The 15,966-nt window shown below is 39.2% G+C and overlaps 1 protein-coding gene across 5 annotated transcripts in view; it reads right to left on the reverse strand.

Moving 5' to 3' along the window:
* Positions 1–15,966, reverse strand: part of Ptbp3 (polypyrimidine tract binding protein 3) — a 119,267-nt gene that overhangs the window by 54,980 nt on the left and 48,321 nt on the right. For all 5 annotated transcript variants that reach the window (XM_076564300.1, XM_076564301.1, XM_076564303.1 and 2 more), the window contains one exon: positions 4,568–4,652. In XM_076564300.1, coding sequence (XP_076420415.1) covers positions 4,568–4,652 — 85 coding nt within the window. The remainder of the gene's footprint in view (positions 1–4,567; positions 4,653–15,966) is intronic.

Raw genomic sequence — 15,966 nt, forward strand, 5'->3', positions numbered from 1 at the left:
TTTACTGATCTGGTGTGTACACACGTGTGCATGTGCAGACATGTTTGTGTCACAGCAGACTTGTGAAGTCAAAGGACAAGAGGAGTCGGGTCTCTCCTTCACATGTAAAACCTGGCTTGGCAGCAAGTACCTTACCTCCCGAGCACCTCAGCAGCCCAGAGGATGAGATTTGAAAAGAACATTAACAACATTAAAGAGAACAACCATAGGTCCCAAGATGCCTCGGGAAGTCATAACTTGGCACCAATGTTCCAATATCCTCAGGCAACATAAAACTCTTCATTTTAAATATATCTGTCTATATTGTTAGTTGTACCTAAAAAAGCCAGAATGGTATTTATAGATTGAATTCCTTAGCCACAGGCTTCTGCTACAGTCTCATCTACTCATTTAGACAGAGCAGTCAAATCTGAAAGTTAATCAAGGAAAGACGGACATCTTTACAAATTCAGGGACAACATACAGAGCCTTTGATTTAAAAGCAGCAGATACAGTAGAAGATGAGTAAGGAGGAATAGTTAGCTTTTTCTAACAGCTTTCAATCACTCTCTCCCTCACACATATACCCTTACATGGGCAAAGTACACATAAAATATAACTTTATCACTATTCTGTTTAATATCTTGCAATGAATCAATTCACAATTTCCCTTAATTTCACATGCAGCTTTTCCTGTATATGCCATAAAGAGACAGTTAGCAACTCCATTAGCAAACTGTTAACTGTTCAGTTTTGTCACCATTTACTAACTTTAGGAAAGCAACTATTACACAATACTGGCACACTTCTGAATTCTTTCAGTGGAATCCAACTTAACATTAGAAGAGTAATTCCACCTAATATATTTAAATTCAGTTTTAGGAGTTCAACATTAAAGGTAAAAAGATTGTTACTATCGGGCTGGAGAGATGGCTCAAAGGTTAAGAGCACCGACTGCTCTTCCAGAGGTCATGAGTTCAATTCCCAGCAACCACATGGTGGCTCACAACCATCTGTAATGAGATCTGGCGTCCTCCTCTGTATACATAATAAATAAATAAATCTTTTTAAAAAAAATTGTTACTATCATCACTTTGAGGTAGGATAGAATTTTGTAGTGAAGGCTGGCCTAGGCACTTGCTGTCACTGAATTCAAAATCCTCCTGCCTCAGCTTCCTGAGTCCTGGCTAAGATAAAAAAACGTTTTGAGGTAATAAACATTTTGAGGTAATACTAAAATGAAAATATTGGTGCCACATACTCAAGGTAAGAACACGATTCTTACTGAAAATCATAGAGACAAAAAACACCAAAAACAAATCCTTCAGTCTCCACATTTAACAATCAAAATCCAGCTGCTTGTAGCCTTCTCTAGCAACCTGTGCTGTCTTACACAAACACTCCAAGACAAACACCAATGATCCATGGCACCTGACCCCCAAAGATCAGTCTCCAGAGACAACTAGTGCTGTAAAGCTTAATAGTTAACAAGGGCAGAAAGCTAGTCTGTCCCTTCAGATGTGGCTCTTGCCTCAGCTCTGGACCCCATGAAAACGGTCCATGAAGTTAGACTAAATAACCTGCCCCCTCAACTGCTGTAAAAGGCTTCCCTCCTCTCAGTGGCACAAACCTTTCAGAAGCTTAGCCGCTGTATCTACCCCACAGTGTATGTAAGAAACTCTCTACTTCAGCTTTCTTCTGTCTTTCTGGTTAATCATAGCCATGCATCATCAGCCTATCACTGTTGTCCACACCTGGCAAAAATTTTATGAGACAGCTATGTACTTGCAAGAGGTCTGGTGCAAGCCTAGTTCCTGCTTTCAAACAAGGAAACTATAGTCTACCAATAGAAATGAGTTTTCCCTATATTTTTTCCTCCCTCAAGACAGGGTTTCTCTGTGTAGTTTTGGAGCCTGTCCTGGAACTCACTCTGTAGACCAGGCTGACCTTGAACTCAGAGATCCTCTGCTTCTGCCTCCCCAGACTTCTTTTTTTTTTTTTTTTTTTTTTTTTTTTGGTTTTTCGAGACAGGGTTTCTCTGTGTAGCTTTGCGCCTTTCCTGGAGCTCACTTGGTAGCCCAGGCTGGCCTCGAACTCACAGAGATCCGCCTGGCTCTGCCTCCCGAGTGCTGGGATTAAAGGCGTGCGCCACCAACGCCCGGCTCTCCCCAGACTTCTTAAAGTGCTGAGATTAAAGGCATGTACCACCACCACTCAGCCTCCCCAGACTTCTTAAAGTATTTTAAAAATTGATATTCAGATTAGCTACAAAATTTTTCTGATTCTACTGAAGAAAAAGAAAAAAAGATCACTCAGCAAGTCAGTATAATTGGCTCTCACTTCGTTGCAAAGTAAGACTTCATGCTGTGTCATTGAAAAATTACATAAGCGGGCTGGAGAGATGGCTCAGCGGTTAAGAGCACTGGCTTTCTTCCAGAGGTCCTGAGTTCAATTCCCAGCAACCACAGGGTGGCTCACAACCATCTGTAATGAGATCTGGTACCCTCTTCTGGCCTGCAAGCATGCATGTAGGCAGAACACTGTATACATAATAAATAAATAAATCTTTTTAAAAAAGAAAAATTACATAAGCATCTTAAGAAAGCATCAAAGTCTACTCCTGTGACTTTTTTGTAGTAATTTGCTAATTGCGTGTGTGCCTGTGCGCGTATGTGCGTGTGCATGTCACGAATATGTTGATGCCTATGAAAGAAGAAGCTGGAGTTACAGGTAGTTGTGAGTCACATTCATTGTTCAAGTGAGTAATGGTAGCAAATGCCTGTAACACCAGAAGCATTCTGGATGCAGAGGCAGAAAAAAAAAATCACAAGCTCGAACACACTTGGGTTTGGGCTATTACCAAGAATTAAATTATCATTGTTTTAGAGGTTTCTTTGGTTCTAGAAATGCAACTTCATTCTAATATGTGAAAGGTCTTGGGTCTACTTCCCAGCATGAAGAAAAAAAGTTTATTCTACATTATTACCAAGTGGAAATCATAAGGAAAATCAAGGTACTGTTATTTAACAACACCCCCACACTCATGCCACACCCACCCCCTCTCACCTTCCTGGACACAGTGCTCCAACAATCTACAGGACAATCTAGGAGGTGCATGAATCAAACAAGGCTGGATGAGTAGGGCCTGCCCAGCATTTGCAAGGACTAGATTAGATCCCTAACAACATTCCCCTCGCCCCTTGGCAGAAGATAAATGGATGGAAGAATAGACGGATGGGCGGGCGGGCGGGCAAGCAGGCAGGCAGGTATAGAGAAATGAAAACTATAAAACTCCAAAATACCCAATGGAGCCCCAAGGGTTCTCCATTCACCTCTCACACCAGGGTTACAGAGATGGGCAGTGACTAGCCTTTCCCTGGGTACTGGCAATCTAAGTCAGGCCCCTCCCATGCTTACACAGCAAACAGAGAAGGCCAAATGAGTGAATCAGAAAAGTACTCTAATTATCCAAAACAGCATTTTCTTAAGGAGAAAGAAATGACAAAATATATGAGAAGCTAAAACCAAGCAAGACAGGTAGGTGTGCTGGTCCTATACAAGTTCAACTGGAATTCCAGGAGGAGACAACTCTGGGGAGTTAGATCACTCCTGAGAAGGATAGTGAAATTTTCAGTAATGGTGCTCAAGCCTGTCTGTACCTCACATGCAACACCTAAGAGCTCTAAAAACAAAGGCAAATATATCCCACACACAAAAACTTCAAGGGCAAGTCAGGCCATTTGCAGATTTTCAGCACTTCCAAGTTATTCTTGAGTGTTCTGGTTAATCCTGACTGTCAACTTTAGGATACTTCGAGTCATCTGGGAGACAAACCCCTGGGTGTTATCTAGGAAGGGTTTCCAAAGAAAGAGGCTTTATTGAAGTGGGAAGACCCAACTTCAGTAAATGTGGGCCGTCTCTTTCCATGAGCTAGGCTCCTCGAATGAATAAAAAGGAAAAGGTAGTGAGTGCCAGCATTCATCCTCTGCTAACTGATGGCATGCATGTACTTACAGTGGCCAGAAGGTGATTGAGGTTTTCTTCCTCTATCATTCTTCACCTCATTTTTTGAGACAGGGTCTCACAGTAAACCTAGAGCTGCTTCCTGTTTTGGCTAGACTGGCTGGCTAGCAAGCCCCAACGATTCTTTCTCCTCTCCATCCCTCACACCCCACCACTGGGGTTACAGACATGGGTACTGGCCATCCAGTCAGGCCCTCATGCTTGCACTGCAAGACTTACCCACTAAACTATAGACGTATCTCCCCAGCCTCTTCTCTGATGAACCCAATGTGAGTTCAACTTTACAAAGTTGGCTTTAGTCTCAATTCCCAGATCACTCTGTTCACATGTTCATAGTAACAAATCCTCTTCCTACAAAATCTTTCCCATTAATTTTTTGGTAGATTAAAATATGGTGGACTCATTCATAAATTTCTTCAACAAATACCATCTTTTTTCCTTAACTGACTCTTCTACTTCTCGTTGAGTAAAATTCGCACAGATTTTTACTGTCAATAGTGGCATATAAGAAATAATGAAGGGGGGGGGCTCACAGAAAGAAAGTGGGGGGAGGGGCAAAACTTACCATACACACTTGCAGAAGGAGTAGAATTGTTCATGGTAGAAGGTCCGTTAATGACACCAGGAGAAAGAAGCTCATCAGATCCCCGCTGAAAAGCAAAATTAATGCTAAATTAATAAAGCAAGTTTTAAAATAATGGCTTGTGTTTACTAATAAATTTACTAAAAGTTAGTATTATTTAAAGATATTTTTAAAGATGGTTGGAAGCAAACTATGTGGTAAAGAAAAATTACAGCAGATGCTCAGACTAGTAATCAAAAGAAAAAAGAAAAAGATAAAAAGAGAAACAGTGGGGACATAATTTTGCAAATGTTTCTGACCAATTCCAATTGCCCAAAATGCTATGTCTGAAGTACTAAACTGTATTTAGGAGACTACGTTCTCAAAAAGTTTTTTATGAAATACATTTACATGCAAACAATTAATGTATACATTCTAAGAATCCTACTTTCAATACTCATTTCTAAAAATAGAGCTCCAAGGACACAATTTATATCCATACTGGTCAAAATTTCATGATTATTGATTTCCATACCATTAATCCTAAAAACTATCTTTGCTGTACACTATATTTCTCCCTCCACACCTTCTTTTTTTGGTTTTTCAAGACAAGGTTTCTCTGTACAGCCCTGACTGGCCTCAAACTTGCTCTGTAGACCAGGCTATCCTCAAACTCAAGAGATTCTCGCCTGCCTCTGCCTCTGAGTGCTGGGATTAAAAGTGCACACCACCATGATTGGAGATGTACACTATATCTTAAGCAAATGTTTTCAAAATTTTATTCATTTATGGTAAGAGAGAAGTCTGTCTCCTGGTGCTGGGTATTGATTCGCCTTGCAAAGCAAACATCCTACCACTCAGCTACAGCCCCAGACCTTGGTTTTTCTGAGAGTCGTGTTATACAGCCAAGGCTGAAAGGTGATCTCTCTATTCTCTTGCTTCGGCCTTCTGGATGCAGAAATTACAGAATAAGCCACAGTACCTGTCCAAGCAAGAGTTCTGTCTTACTTACACATCTGAACTCTCAATGCTAAAATGTATCAGACAATCCTTTTCATTATAATCCTAGTATAGATCACCAAGGTTATAAAATGATAATAAATATGTAGTAAAAAGTCAAAACCAATCTATTTCAAATGGATCAAATTTGTTCATCTTGGTAAAAATTTAAGAATAAGTTATTTTGGCTCATTGAGTGATAGAACATAATCTTCAAATAACTATAAATTTTAGAATAATACTACCACAAATATTTATTTTCATTTTTAATTTATGTGTGTGTGTGTGAGTGAGAGAGAGAGAGAGAGAGAGAGAGAGAGAGACAGAGAGAGAGACAGAGAGAGAGAGAGAGAGAGACAGAGAGAGAGAGAGAGAGAGACAGAGAGAGAGAGAGAGAATGTATGCCGTGGGCATACAGTAGAAGACAGCCCAAGGAGGCCTGAAGGAGGAGTTTGATACCCTGGGAATGGAGTTATAGGTGGTTGTGAGCTGCCCAGTGTGGGTGCTAGAAACCAAACTTTGGTTTTCTGCAACAGCAGCTCTTAGACACTAGGCTAGCTCTCCAGCCTCTACAACAAATATTTTGGCTTCTGCTGAAGGACTAACTCGAGTGTCTACATTACTACAAATACAATTATTTAAACAATTATTGTTGTAAGCACCCAGAAATTACTACCCTCAGCTCTTTTACTTAAGTTTATCAAAGACACCTCCAAAAAAAACCCAAAGGAATTAAATAACCAATCAGGATTGAAAAAAAAATTTTTTTTCAAATCCCAATTCTCCCCAAAAGACCAGGATAGTGTATTACTTAAATCACAGGCTTTCCTAATTTCTAAAGAATTTGGTAAAATGTACTTTGCTGATAAATATATCTTCTACATATGTGTCTTTAGTATCACTGTTTCATGTCAAAATAGAGCTGGTTTGGTAAAAAGTTGTTTAAAAACCTCCCTTTGCTAAAACCACTGACTCCTCCCTTGAGCCCACAAGGTAACCAAAAGCAAGATAAAACCCTGGTAACTCCCCCTTCACTTTGCAACTATACTCCTTAATTCTGCACACAGGCATGATAATCACTACCTAGGAGTAGGTAGTAACTAACCTCTCATTTCACTTCAAGGAGGAAGGCACAAAGATAAGAAGAGTACCTGAGGCATCTTATAATGTCCTATTCCAGATCCCCACAAAGTGTCAAAAGGTCTCCAGTCAGTGTCCTAAACCTGCAGTCACCATGGATTCCAGAAACAGAACCTCACAGAACAGACCATGAGCCAAATGAGGGTACTGTCCATGACAGCAAGGCAGCACTCTGGAGCATGACTAATTATCTGAAAAGCAGCTTGTCCCTTACTGTAGTAAGAACTCCTTCTGACCACCTTGCAGAACCAGAAAAGAGACAATAAACAGACCACACCCTGATCAACAGTGCTTAGCTTTCCAAACCTCCTGCCCCACCCAACATCATGCTTCCTCTATCTAAGATGGTCATGGGGACCCCTCTTTTTGTTCCTCTTCCTAATGCATGTTGATTAACTCTCCTTTTTTATTATACATTTCTTTCGCTCACAAAAATGAAGACAGGTGGCTGAGCCCAGTGGGTCGAGACTGCACTAAAATTCTCATTATAATCAGAGCAACCCTTGCACAGAATATTCTAAAGATGATTATGTTTAAATGACAAAAACTATTTTATGTGGACTGCAGACTAAAATAATAGAGAAAAATGATGAAAACTCCAGAAGATAAAGGAATAACTTTGTGATTTTAGAGTAAGACACTATTTCTTACACAGGAAACAAAAATAGCTAGGTACATGCCCATAACCTCAGCACTTATGAGGCTGAGACAGGAGAACCACAAGTTCTAGACCAGCCCAAGGTACACAGTGAAACTGTATCAAACAAAACAGCAACAACAACAACAAAATACAGATACAGACTTTACAATTAAGATTTGTACTTAGAATAAAATAAAAAGTGAAAGAAAATATGATAATGGCACGCTCATATGTATGAGAATAATCTGCAAAGGATTTATAGCCATAGCCTTTAAAAAAACAAAACAAACCACCATAAACAAAAGAACAAAACACAAGACACAAGAAATGACGAGTGAGCAGCATCTCACCAAGGGGCAGTGGACTGTGTGATCACCGGAGAGCACCTGTACTTTGCCCTACCCGAGAAAGGATTACCAATTCTCCATTCCCGGGCCCATGACTTGTGATGCCTGGAATAGAACCTCCTCCTGCCTCACTGACATTTGGCAGTACAGACATGACATATATTTAAGCCAAGCACAAGCTAATGTTTTTTGCCAAGCTTTTTATTTGTTGTTTTGTCTTTGCTTTCACTCTATAACAAGAACACAGAAGGAAATCTTTACTCTAGCAGCCCAATTTCCAGCACAGGAATAAGTAAAACCACCCACACTGGAAATGAACAAGAAGTATTTTTCTAGCATTATATGCAATCAACATAGGAAAACAAGTTTAATCTAACTTGTTATTCATGGACATGTAAGTTAAGACCCTAACAATACCATCATGTGAAGGAAGGTAGCAAAATGGAGCATTGGTAAGGCAGAGCAATAAAACTCTTAGAATTAAATGGAACTTTAACCGGGTATGATTTAATGGAAATAATACATTGGTACAACTTTTAACACTATTCAACCTACAAAAGCCAAACATGAATATCTAAAGGATCCCTGTGTCCTAGCCTCTGCACACACCCAAGAGATTCTTATTTATGCACACTTAGATGTAAGACTATTCCCAGAGCACTATTCATACTAGAGCAGCTGGAAACAACCAAGTGTCATAGTTACAGAATAAAGCTTCAATGATCAATGCATGGAATGGTTACACAGGAGCAATGAGTTACTCTCCCACAGAACAGGGTAATCTCAAACATTAAGAGGTCAATCACCAAGAACACACTCTTATGTTAGGTTTACTATTACTAATTTGGGTGATATATGTGTGTGTTAAGGGAGTCAGTCTTCTCCTCAAAAGACAACGAAAATATTTCGTAGAAGGAAAAAAGACTGAATCATGGGTAAACAATTAACAGTATTGCCAAGGAGGTCTTAACAGGCCAAAAACTGAAGACATCATGTGGCAGGTGTGGGAGGGTGGTTAGCACTGTATCAACAGTCTCCTTAGAAACACACGGTCAGTTTACAGAAGTCCAGCAATTTCCTGTGGACTTGTCAGCTCTCTGACTGAGTCAACACATAAATCAGCTTCATTTGCCTCAAGCATCAATTATTGATGCTCCCTCCTACTGAAAACAATTAAATATACAGGACAACAAAGTAAAGGAATACTGTGATTAAGCGGTATAAATAAAATGTTCCATTATCAAATTTGATGGAAAATGGTTTTATTTGAATTTCAAGTGAGAATATTAATGTGATTAAAAGACAATCTGTACAACTGATAAAAAGCCACTGAAGTAACATGTAAGATTTTGAAACTAAACCAAAATCTAAATTTCAGATCATACCTAACGCGCACATGAAATTCTAGGATAAAATATTATTTGTTTTACTATCTATCAAAAAATTCTTAATTCTCTAGGATTCTAATTTTTCTTCATATGAACAGAATCTCAAAATATTGAAATTAATACCCAAGTATTACCTTCAATCAAAGCCAAGTTTCTAGCAGATGAATTAACAAGCCTTTGTGAAACTTTCTAGAATGGAAAACGTTTGTCCTGCTCTTAGTTAACTGTTCCATTGGGCCAGGCGGTGGTGGTGCATGCCTGAAGGCATCTCCTTTTGGTTCCCTTCTCCACTCTCTGTCAGCCTCTTCAGGGTCCTGGGTCTTGTCTCTTGCTGTACTGAGCCTTTACCCCCTTGGCCTGGTGTGGGTCCACTGGTGCTCTCCTTTACAGCTTCTTTCACAGAACTTACTTTTAGCATGTCTGCATCTATGTTAAAAACCACACACACTCTCTCAACAAAATGTCCTTGCTTAAACAAGTCAGTACAGAGATAAGGAAATGGTGAGTTTTCAATGTGAACCACTGCATAAAGCAGCGTTTTAAAGAAATACCTTTTTTTTTTTTTTTTCAGTTTTCTGAGATAGGATCTCACTACATAGCCCTGGCTGGCCTGTAACTCACTAAGTTCATTTAAATTTACAAAAATTAAATGGGCTTTAGTAAATTCACCCAATAAATACTAGGCGGTTACTAAATAATGAAGCATGAGCCAGCAAGATAGTCAAATATTTGGAAAAAGATGCTTGTTGTCAAGCCTGAGAACCTGGTTTGATCCCCCAACAGTAAAAGAAGAAAACTGACTCCCTTTAAGTTGTCCTCTGATCCCCACAACACTATGGCATATGGACATCCACCCACATATACACAAATAAACAAAAAGATTTAACTGGGAAAAAAAAGTATCATACTTTAAAACCTGGATATAAATTTACAAAATACCCAGTTTCATAAGCTACATATATTGGTTTTAATAACATAAAAACAAATAATAGCCGGGCGATGGTGGTGCATGCCTTTAATCCCAGCACTCGGGAGGCAGAGGCAGACGGATCTCTGTGAGTTCAAGGCCAACCTGGTCTACAGAGTGAGAGATCCAGGAAAAGCCCAAAGCTCCACAGAGAAACCCTGTCTCAAAAAACCAAAAAATAATAATAATAATAATAATAATAATAATAATAAACACAAATATTGCAAGATAAGTATGCAATCATCTCATCTTTCTTGCCCTCTCACCCTAACTTTTCATATAGCAAACCAATGCCTTAATTCTACTTCACAAACTACCTACTCGTCTATGAAGTGACATATACACAAGATTATTCATAAAAAGTTTATTCTGAGGTGAGACAGTTGATTGGCTTGATCAGTTTGGGAGGCATCTAGGCAGTGGGACCAAGTCCTGTGCTCATTCCATGAGTTGGCTGTTTGAAACCAGGAACTTATGCAGGGACACTTGGCTCAGTCTGGGAGGAAGGGACTGGACCTCCCTGGACTGAGTCTACCAAGTCGATCACAGTCCTCGGGGGAGGACTTGTCCTGGAGGAGGTGGGAATGGAGGGTGGGCTGGGGGTAAGGGGAGGGCGTGGGAGGGGGAAGAATAGGGGAACCCATGGCTGATATGTAGAACTGAATGGTATTGTAAAATAAAAAATATATATCACAAACAAAAAAAAAACAAAAAAAAAAAGAATTAAAAAAAAAAAAAAAAAAGTTTATTCTGGACACGGTGGCACACACCTTTAATCCCAGCACTCAGGAGGCAGAGGCAATTAGATATCTATGAATTCAAGGCCAGCCTGGTCTACACGAAGCAAGTTCCAGGCCAGACAGTATAACACAGTGAGACCCTGTCTCAAAATCAAAACAAATAAAATATAAAAAAAATTATTAGAGCACAATATTGGAAATTCCATCAAGAGAGGACTTAATAAAAACTGTTAACTACTTAAAATTTTTTACAGCTGTTAAAAATAAAATCAAGACTAGGGTGCTGGTAGTGCATGCAAGGTCCCAGCACTCAGAAGGTAGAGATCTCTGAGCTTAGGCCAGCCTAGTCTACAAGAGTCAGTCAGGGCTACACAAGAGAAATGTTGTCTTGGCCGGGCGTTGGTGGCGCACGCCTTTAATCCCAGCACTCGGGAGGCAGAGCCAGGCGGATCTCTGTGAGTTCGAGGCCAGCCTGGGCTACCAAGTGAGCTCCAGGAAAGGCGCAAAGCTACACAGAGAAACCCTGTCTCGAAAAACCAAAAAAAAAAAAAAAAAGAGAAATGTTGTCTCAAAAAAACCAAAAAAGAAAAAAAAAGGGGGGATTAAATATTTACTTTGTAACTGACACACAGTAATTGTGTGTGCATGTGGAATAATTATATATATTAGTGGAACACAGTCTGAAGTATATATCAACTTATGTATACAATAATGATCAGGATCATAATAACTGACCTATCTATTACCTGACATATTTCCTTGAACATTCAAATATATATATATATTAGCTAGCTGGGCGGTGGTAGCACACGCTTTTAATCCCAGCTTTCGTAAGGCAGAGGCAGGTGGATCTCTGTGAGTTCAAGGTCAGCCTGGTCTACAGAGCGAAATCCAGGAGAGACACCAAAACTACAGAGAAACCCTGTCTCAAAAAGCAAACAAAAAAAATCACTAATATTTTAACAGGAATTACACTGAATCTTAAAATACTGAGTAGCATTGCCATTTAGTAAAATTAATTCTTACCATTTATAAATACTCTATGTCTTTGCATTTTTTTTCCTCAAAGGTATTTTATAGGGCGAGAGAGAGCACTGGTTGCTCTTCTACAGGACCCGGTTTAAATTCCCAGCACCCACATGGCAGCTCACAACTAACTGTCTGTAACTCCAGTTTAGGGATCTGATACCCTCACAGACATACATGCAGGCAAAACCCCAATGTACATTTTTTTTAAAAGTTAAAAAAAACATTTTGTATTATCATTGTAAATCATTAATAACATTTTTAGTATCATTATAAATCAGTAATAACCTTATTTAAATTTTTGTTTGGTTTGGTTTGGTTTGGTTTTTCAAGACAGGGTTTTTCTGTGTAGCCCTGGCTGTTCTGGCTTCAAACTCAGAGTTCCACCTGCCTCTGCCTCTCAAGTGCTGGGATTAAAGTTATGTGCCACCATGCCCAGCTCAACCTTAGTTAAATTTATTTGTAAGTTAAGTGCCTTTTAGAAGCCTCATTTTCTTTAGTAATTTTGTTGCTGGTATATAAAAGTCTGATTTTTAGATATTGAACTCTCCAACCTTACTAAAGGTCAGTTCAAACAATGTTGGTAGTCTGTAAGTTTTCTTCCATACTATATCATGTTGTCTGATGTTGTTGATTTGACGTCCTTCTTCCTATGTGGATGGCCTATATCTGTTCCACTCATCTTACTGCCCTGGGTATGATTTCCAATACTATATTGAACAGTGTTGGATAACTGACATCCTTGTCTTGCTGCTAATTTTTTTGTTTGTTTTTCAAGACCGGGTTTCTTTCCGTAGCCTTGGCTGTTCTAGAACCAGCTTCTCCAACTCAAGAGATTTGTAGTTGGATTTTTCTTTGGGGCACCAACCAGCTCCCAAATAAAGACACAGAGACTTACTATTAATTGTGAATGCTTGGCCTTAGCTTAGGCTTGTCCCATTAACTTAATTTAACCTGTTTCTTATTCATCTATATTTTGCCTCAGGGCTTTTTGCCTTTCATTCTTTATGTTCCACTTTCCTGCTTCCTCCATGGCTGGCTGGCCCCTGGCATCTCATCTGTTTCTTTCTCCCCTCCCCCTACATCCCCCAAGCCTAAATTCCAGGTCTGTCTTACTCTCTCTGCCTGAAAGTACCAACTATACCCCCTCCCTCGATACTGGCTGTTCAGCTTTTTATTAGGCCAATCAGGAGCCTTACTTAGGCAGGCAAGGTAAAACAGCAACACATCTTTACATAATTAAACAAATCTTTCATAGTTAAACAAATATTCCACAACAGAGATCTACCTGCCTATACCTCCCAAGTGCTGAGATAAAAGGCTTTGTTCCTAACCTTATAAACAGCAATTTCCGCTTTCCTCCATCCAATGATACTGGCTATGTGTGACTTTCATATACCATCCTTACTGTGGTAAGTTGCACTACTTCTCTACCTAATGTTTAAAAGACTGTTTTATCATGATCTAATGTTAAATTTTACTAATTTCTTTTTGGTTGCTGTTGTTATTATTCACTCAGCTTATGTCATATGCCACATTTATCAATTTGTGCACACTGAGACATCCTTACATCTCTGGAATTAACACCGTTTTATTCGCAGGTACAATATTAATGTATGGCTGAGCTAGATTTGTTAAAGTTTTGTTGACAATTTTTGCATCTCTTTATCACACATACTGGTTTATAGTTTCCTTTTTTGATAGGTCTTTGTCTTTGGTATCAGGGAAATGCTAGCCTCATAAGATGGTTCCCATTGTTTGTTTGTTCTATGTTTTCAAGACAGGGTTTCTCTGTGTATCCCTGGCTGCACTTGAACTCAGACATCTGCCTGCCTCTGCCTCCTGAGTGCAGGGATTAAAGGCGTTTGCCACCACTGCCTGGCTGGTTCCCACTATTATAATACTTTGGAACACTTTCAGAAATAGTGTTAACTATTTGGTAAACTTACTTAGAAGGTAACCCTGTCCATAAAGTGTTTGACACACAAGGATGAGGACACAATTAAGTCTGGATTCCCAACACATCAAGTCTAGTGCACACCTATAATCCTAGTGCTTGGGTGGTGGAGACAGGAGGATCTCTGACACTTGCTAGCCGGCCAATCTAGCAAATGGGCAAGCTTCAGACCCTATTTCAAGAAATACAGTCAGGAAACAAATGAGGAACATCCTAATTTTACCTATGGTCTCCACAAGCATGTGTGTACACATGTACAAGTTCTCTCTTCCCCTCTCTTCCCTCCCCCCTCAGTAAAACAGTCCTGGGTTTTTGTTAGAATTTTACCCTTGATTCGAACTTGTTTGATATTTGACTTTCTGGATTTCTATGTCTTCCTGATTTGATTCTGAAAGGTAATACATATCTATAAACAAATGTGTCCTGGTCCCAGTTAGCTAGTATGAAATTCTACAGAATAGTCTCTACTGTTCCTTTCAATTTTGGTGGTATTATTGACTGTAATATCTGTTTATTCACCTCTTATATTTTTATCTGTGTCTTCTGTCTTTTTCTTTGGTTAGTCTAGCTAAAGGTTTTGCAAACATATTACAATTACAATAAATAAACCAGCCCTTCATTGTACTTTTATTTGCTTGAGCATTTTGGACCTCCCACTCCAAGATTCCATCTGCTCTGATTACTATCATTTCTTTCCTTCTACTAATTTTTGAAATCTGTTTTGGTCTGATTTTCTTTTTCTTTCTGGCACAAGACCTTATTTGTTATATGACCTAAATTGGCCTCAAACTCACGACCCTCCTATTGCTACCTCTTGAGGACTAGGATTATTTATAGCCATGTAATTCCATATGCTATAATAGTCTATTAAAGTTTCCATCTTAGCACTGCTACAACCATATCCCATTGGTTTTAGTACATTTTCATTTTCATTTGTTTCAAGAGTTTGTTTTTTAAATTTAATTTTTCCTTTGACCCATTGATTATTCAAAAGAAATTACTTGATGTACATACATTTCTGTGATTTCTTTTGTTTTTATTTTTATTTATTTGGGTTTTTCAGTTTTCTTGTTTTTGGGTTTTTTGGGGGGTGGAGGGGTTCGAGACAGGGTTTCTCTGTGTAGCTTTGAGCCTTTCCTGGAACTTACTCTGTAGACTAGGCTGGCCTCGAACTCAGAGAGATCCGCCTGCCTCTGCCTCCCAAGTGCTGGGATTAAAGGCGTGCGCCACCACCGCCCAGCGGTTTATTTGGGTTTTTTAGAAAAGGGTTTCTCTTTGTAACCCTGGCTGTCCTGGAATTGTAGACTAGGCAAATCTTGAACTCTACTTCCTGAGTGCTGGGATTAAAGGCATGCACCACCAACACCAAGCTCATTTCTACTATTTCTAGAGTTCTCCTGATTTTACTTATTTCGCTGTTGTCAGAGAAAACACCCTCTAATGTCAAGTTATTAAGTCTAGATTTGTCTTGTAGCCTATGTCTAGTTAGAATATTCTACATGCAGAAGAATAAAGATTCTGTAGCTACTGGGTGGCGTATTATGTAAATGTTTGTCAGATCCACTTATTCTATAGTATACTCTTAGCTCTGATGCTTCCCTGGTGATTTCTTTCTAAAAATGAACATGAGATAAAGTCTCAAACAACACTGCATTAGAGCCTACTCTCCTTTTACATCTAGTAATGTCTGCTTTATATAAAGGAGTGGCTCTAGAATCAAACACATACTTGTAACTATTATTCTAGCCTGCTAAACTATCCATCCCTTCATCATTATAGAGTAACCTCTTTTCAGTCTTTTTATTTAATGTGTATTTTCTCTACTCACTTTTGGTTTCTGCTTGTGGAGAATCCTTTTTGATCTTTTCAGTTTTTTTTTTTTTTGGTTTTTTTGTTTTTTTTTTTTTTGGTTTTTCGAGACAGGGTTTCTCTGTGGAGCTTTGCGCCTTTCCTGGGACTCACTTGGTAGTCCAGGCTGGCCTCGAACTCAGAGATCCGCCTGCTTCTGCCTCCCGAGTGCTGGGATTAAAGGTGTGCGCCACCACCGCCCGGCCTCATTTTCAGTTTTTATGTGTCTTCACTAATGAACTGGGTTTCTCATAGGCAGCATATGAACTGATCCCACATGTTTTCTTTATTCCGCCATTTTTTCCAGTTTTTTAGCTGAATAACTAAATACATTTACATTAGTTATTACT

The sequence above is a fragment of the Peromyscus maniculatus genome, chromosome 2, assembly GCF_049852395.1.
Source record: "Peromyscus maniculatus bairdii isolate BWxNUB_F1_BW_parent chromosome 2, HU_Pman_BW_mat_3.1, whole genome shotgun sequence".
Taxonomy (NCBI): domain Eukaryota; kingdom Metazoa; phylum Chordata; class Mammalia; order Rodentia; family Cricetidae; genus Peromyscus; species Peromyscus maniculatus.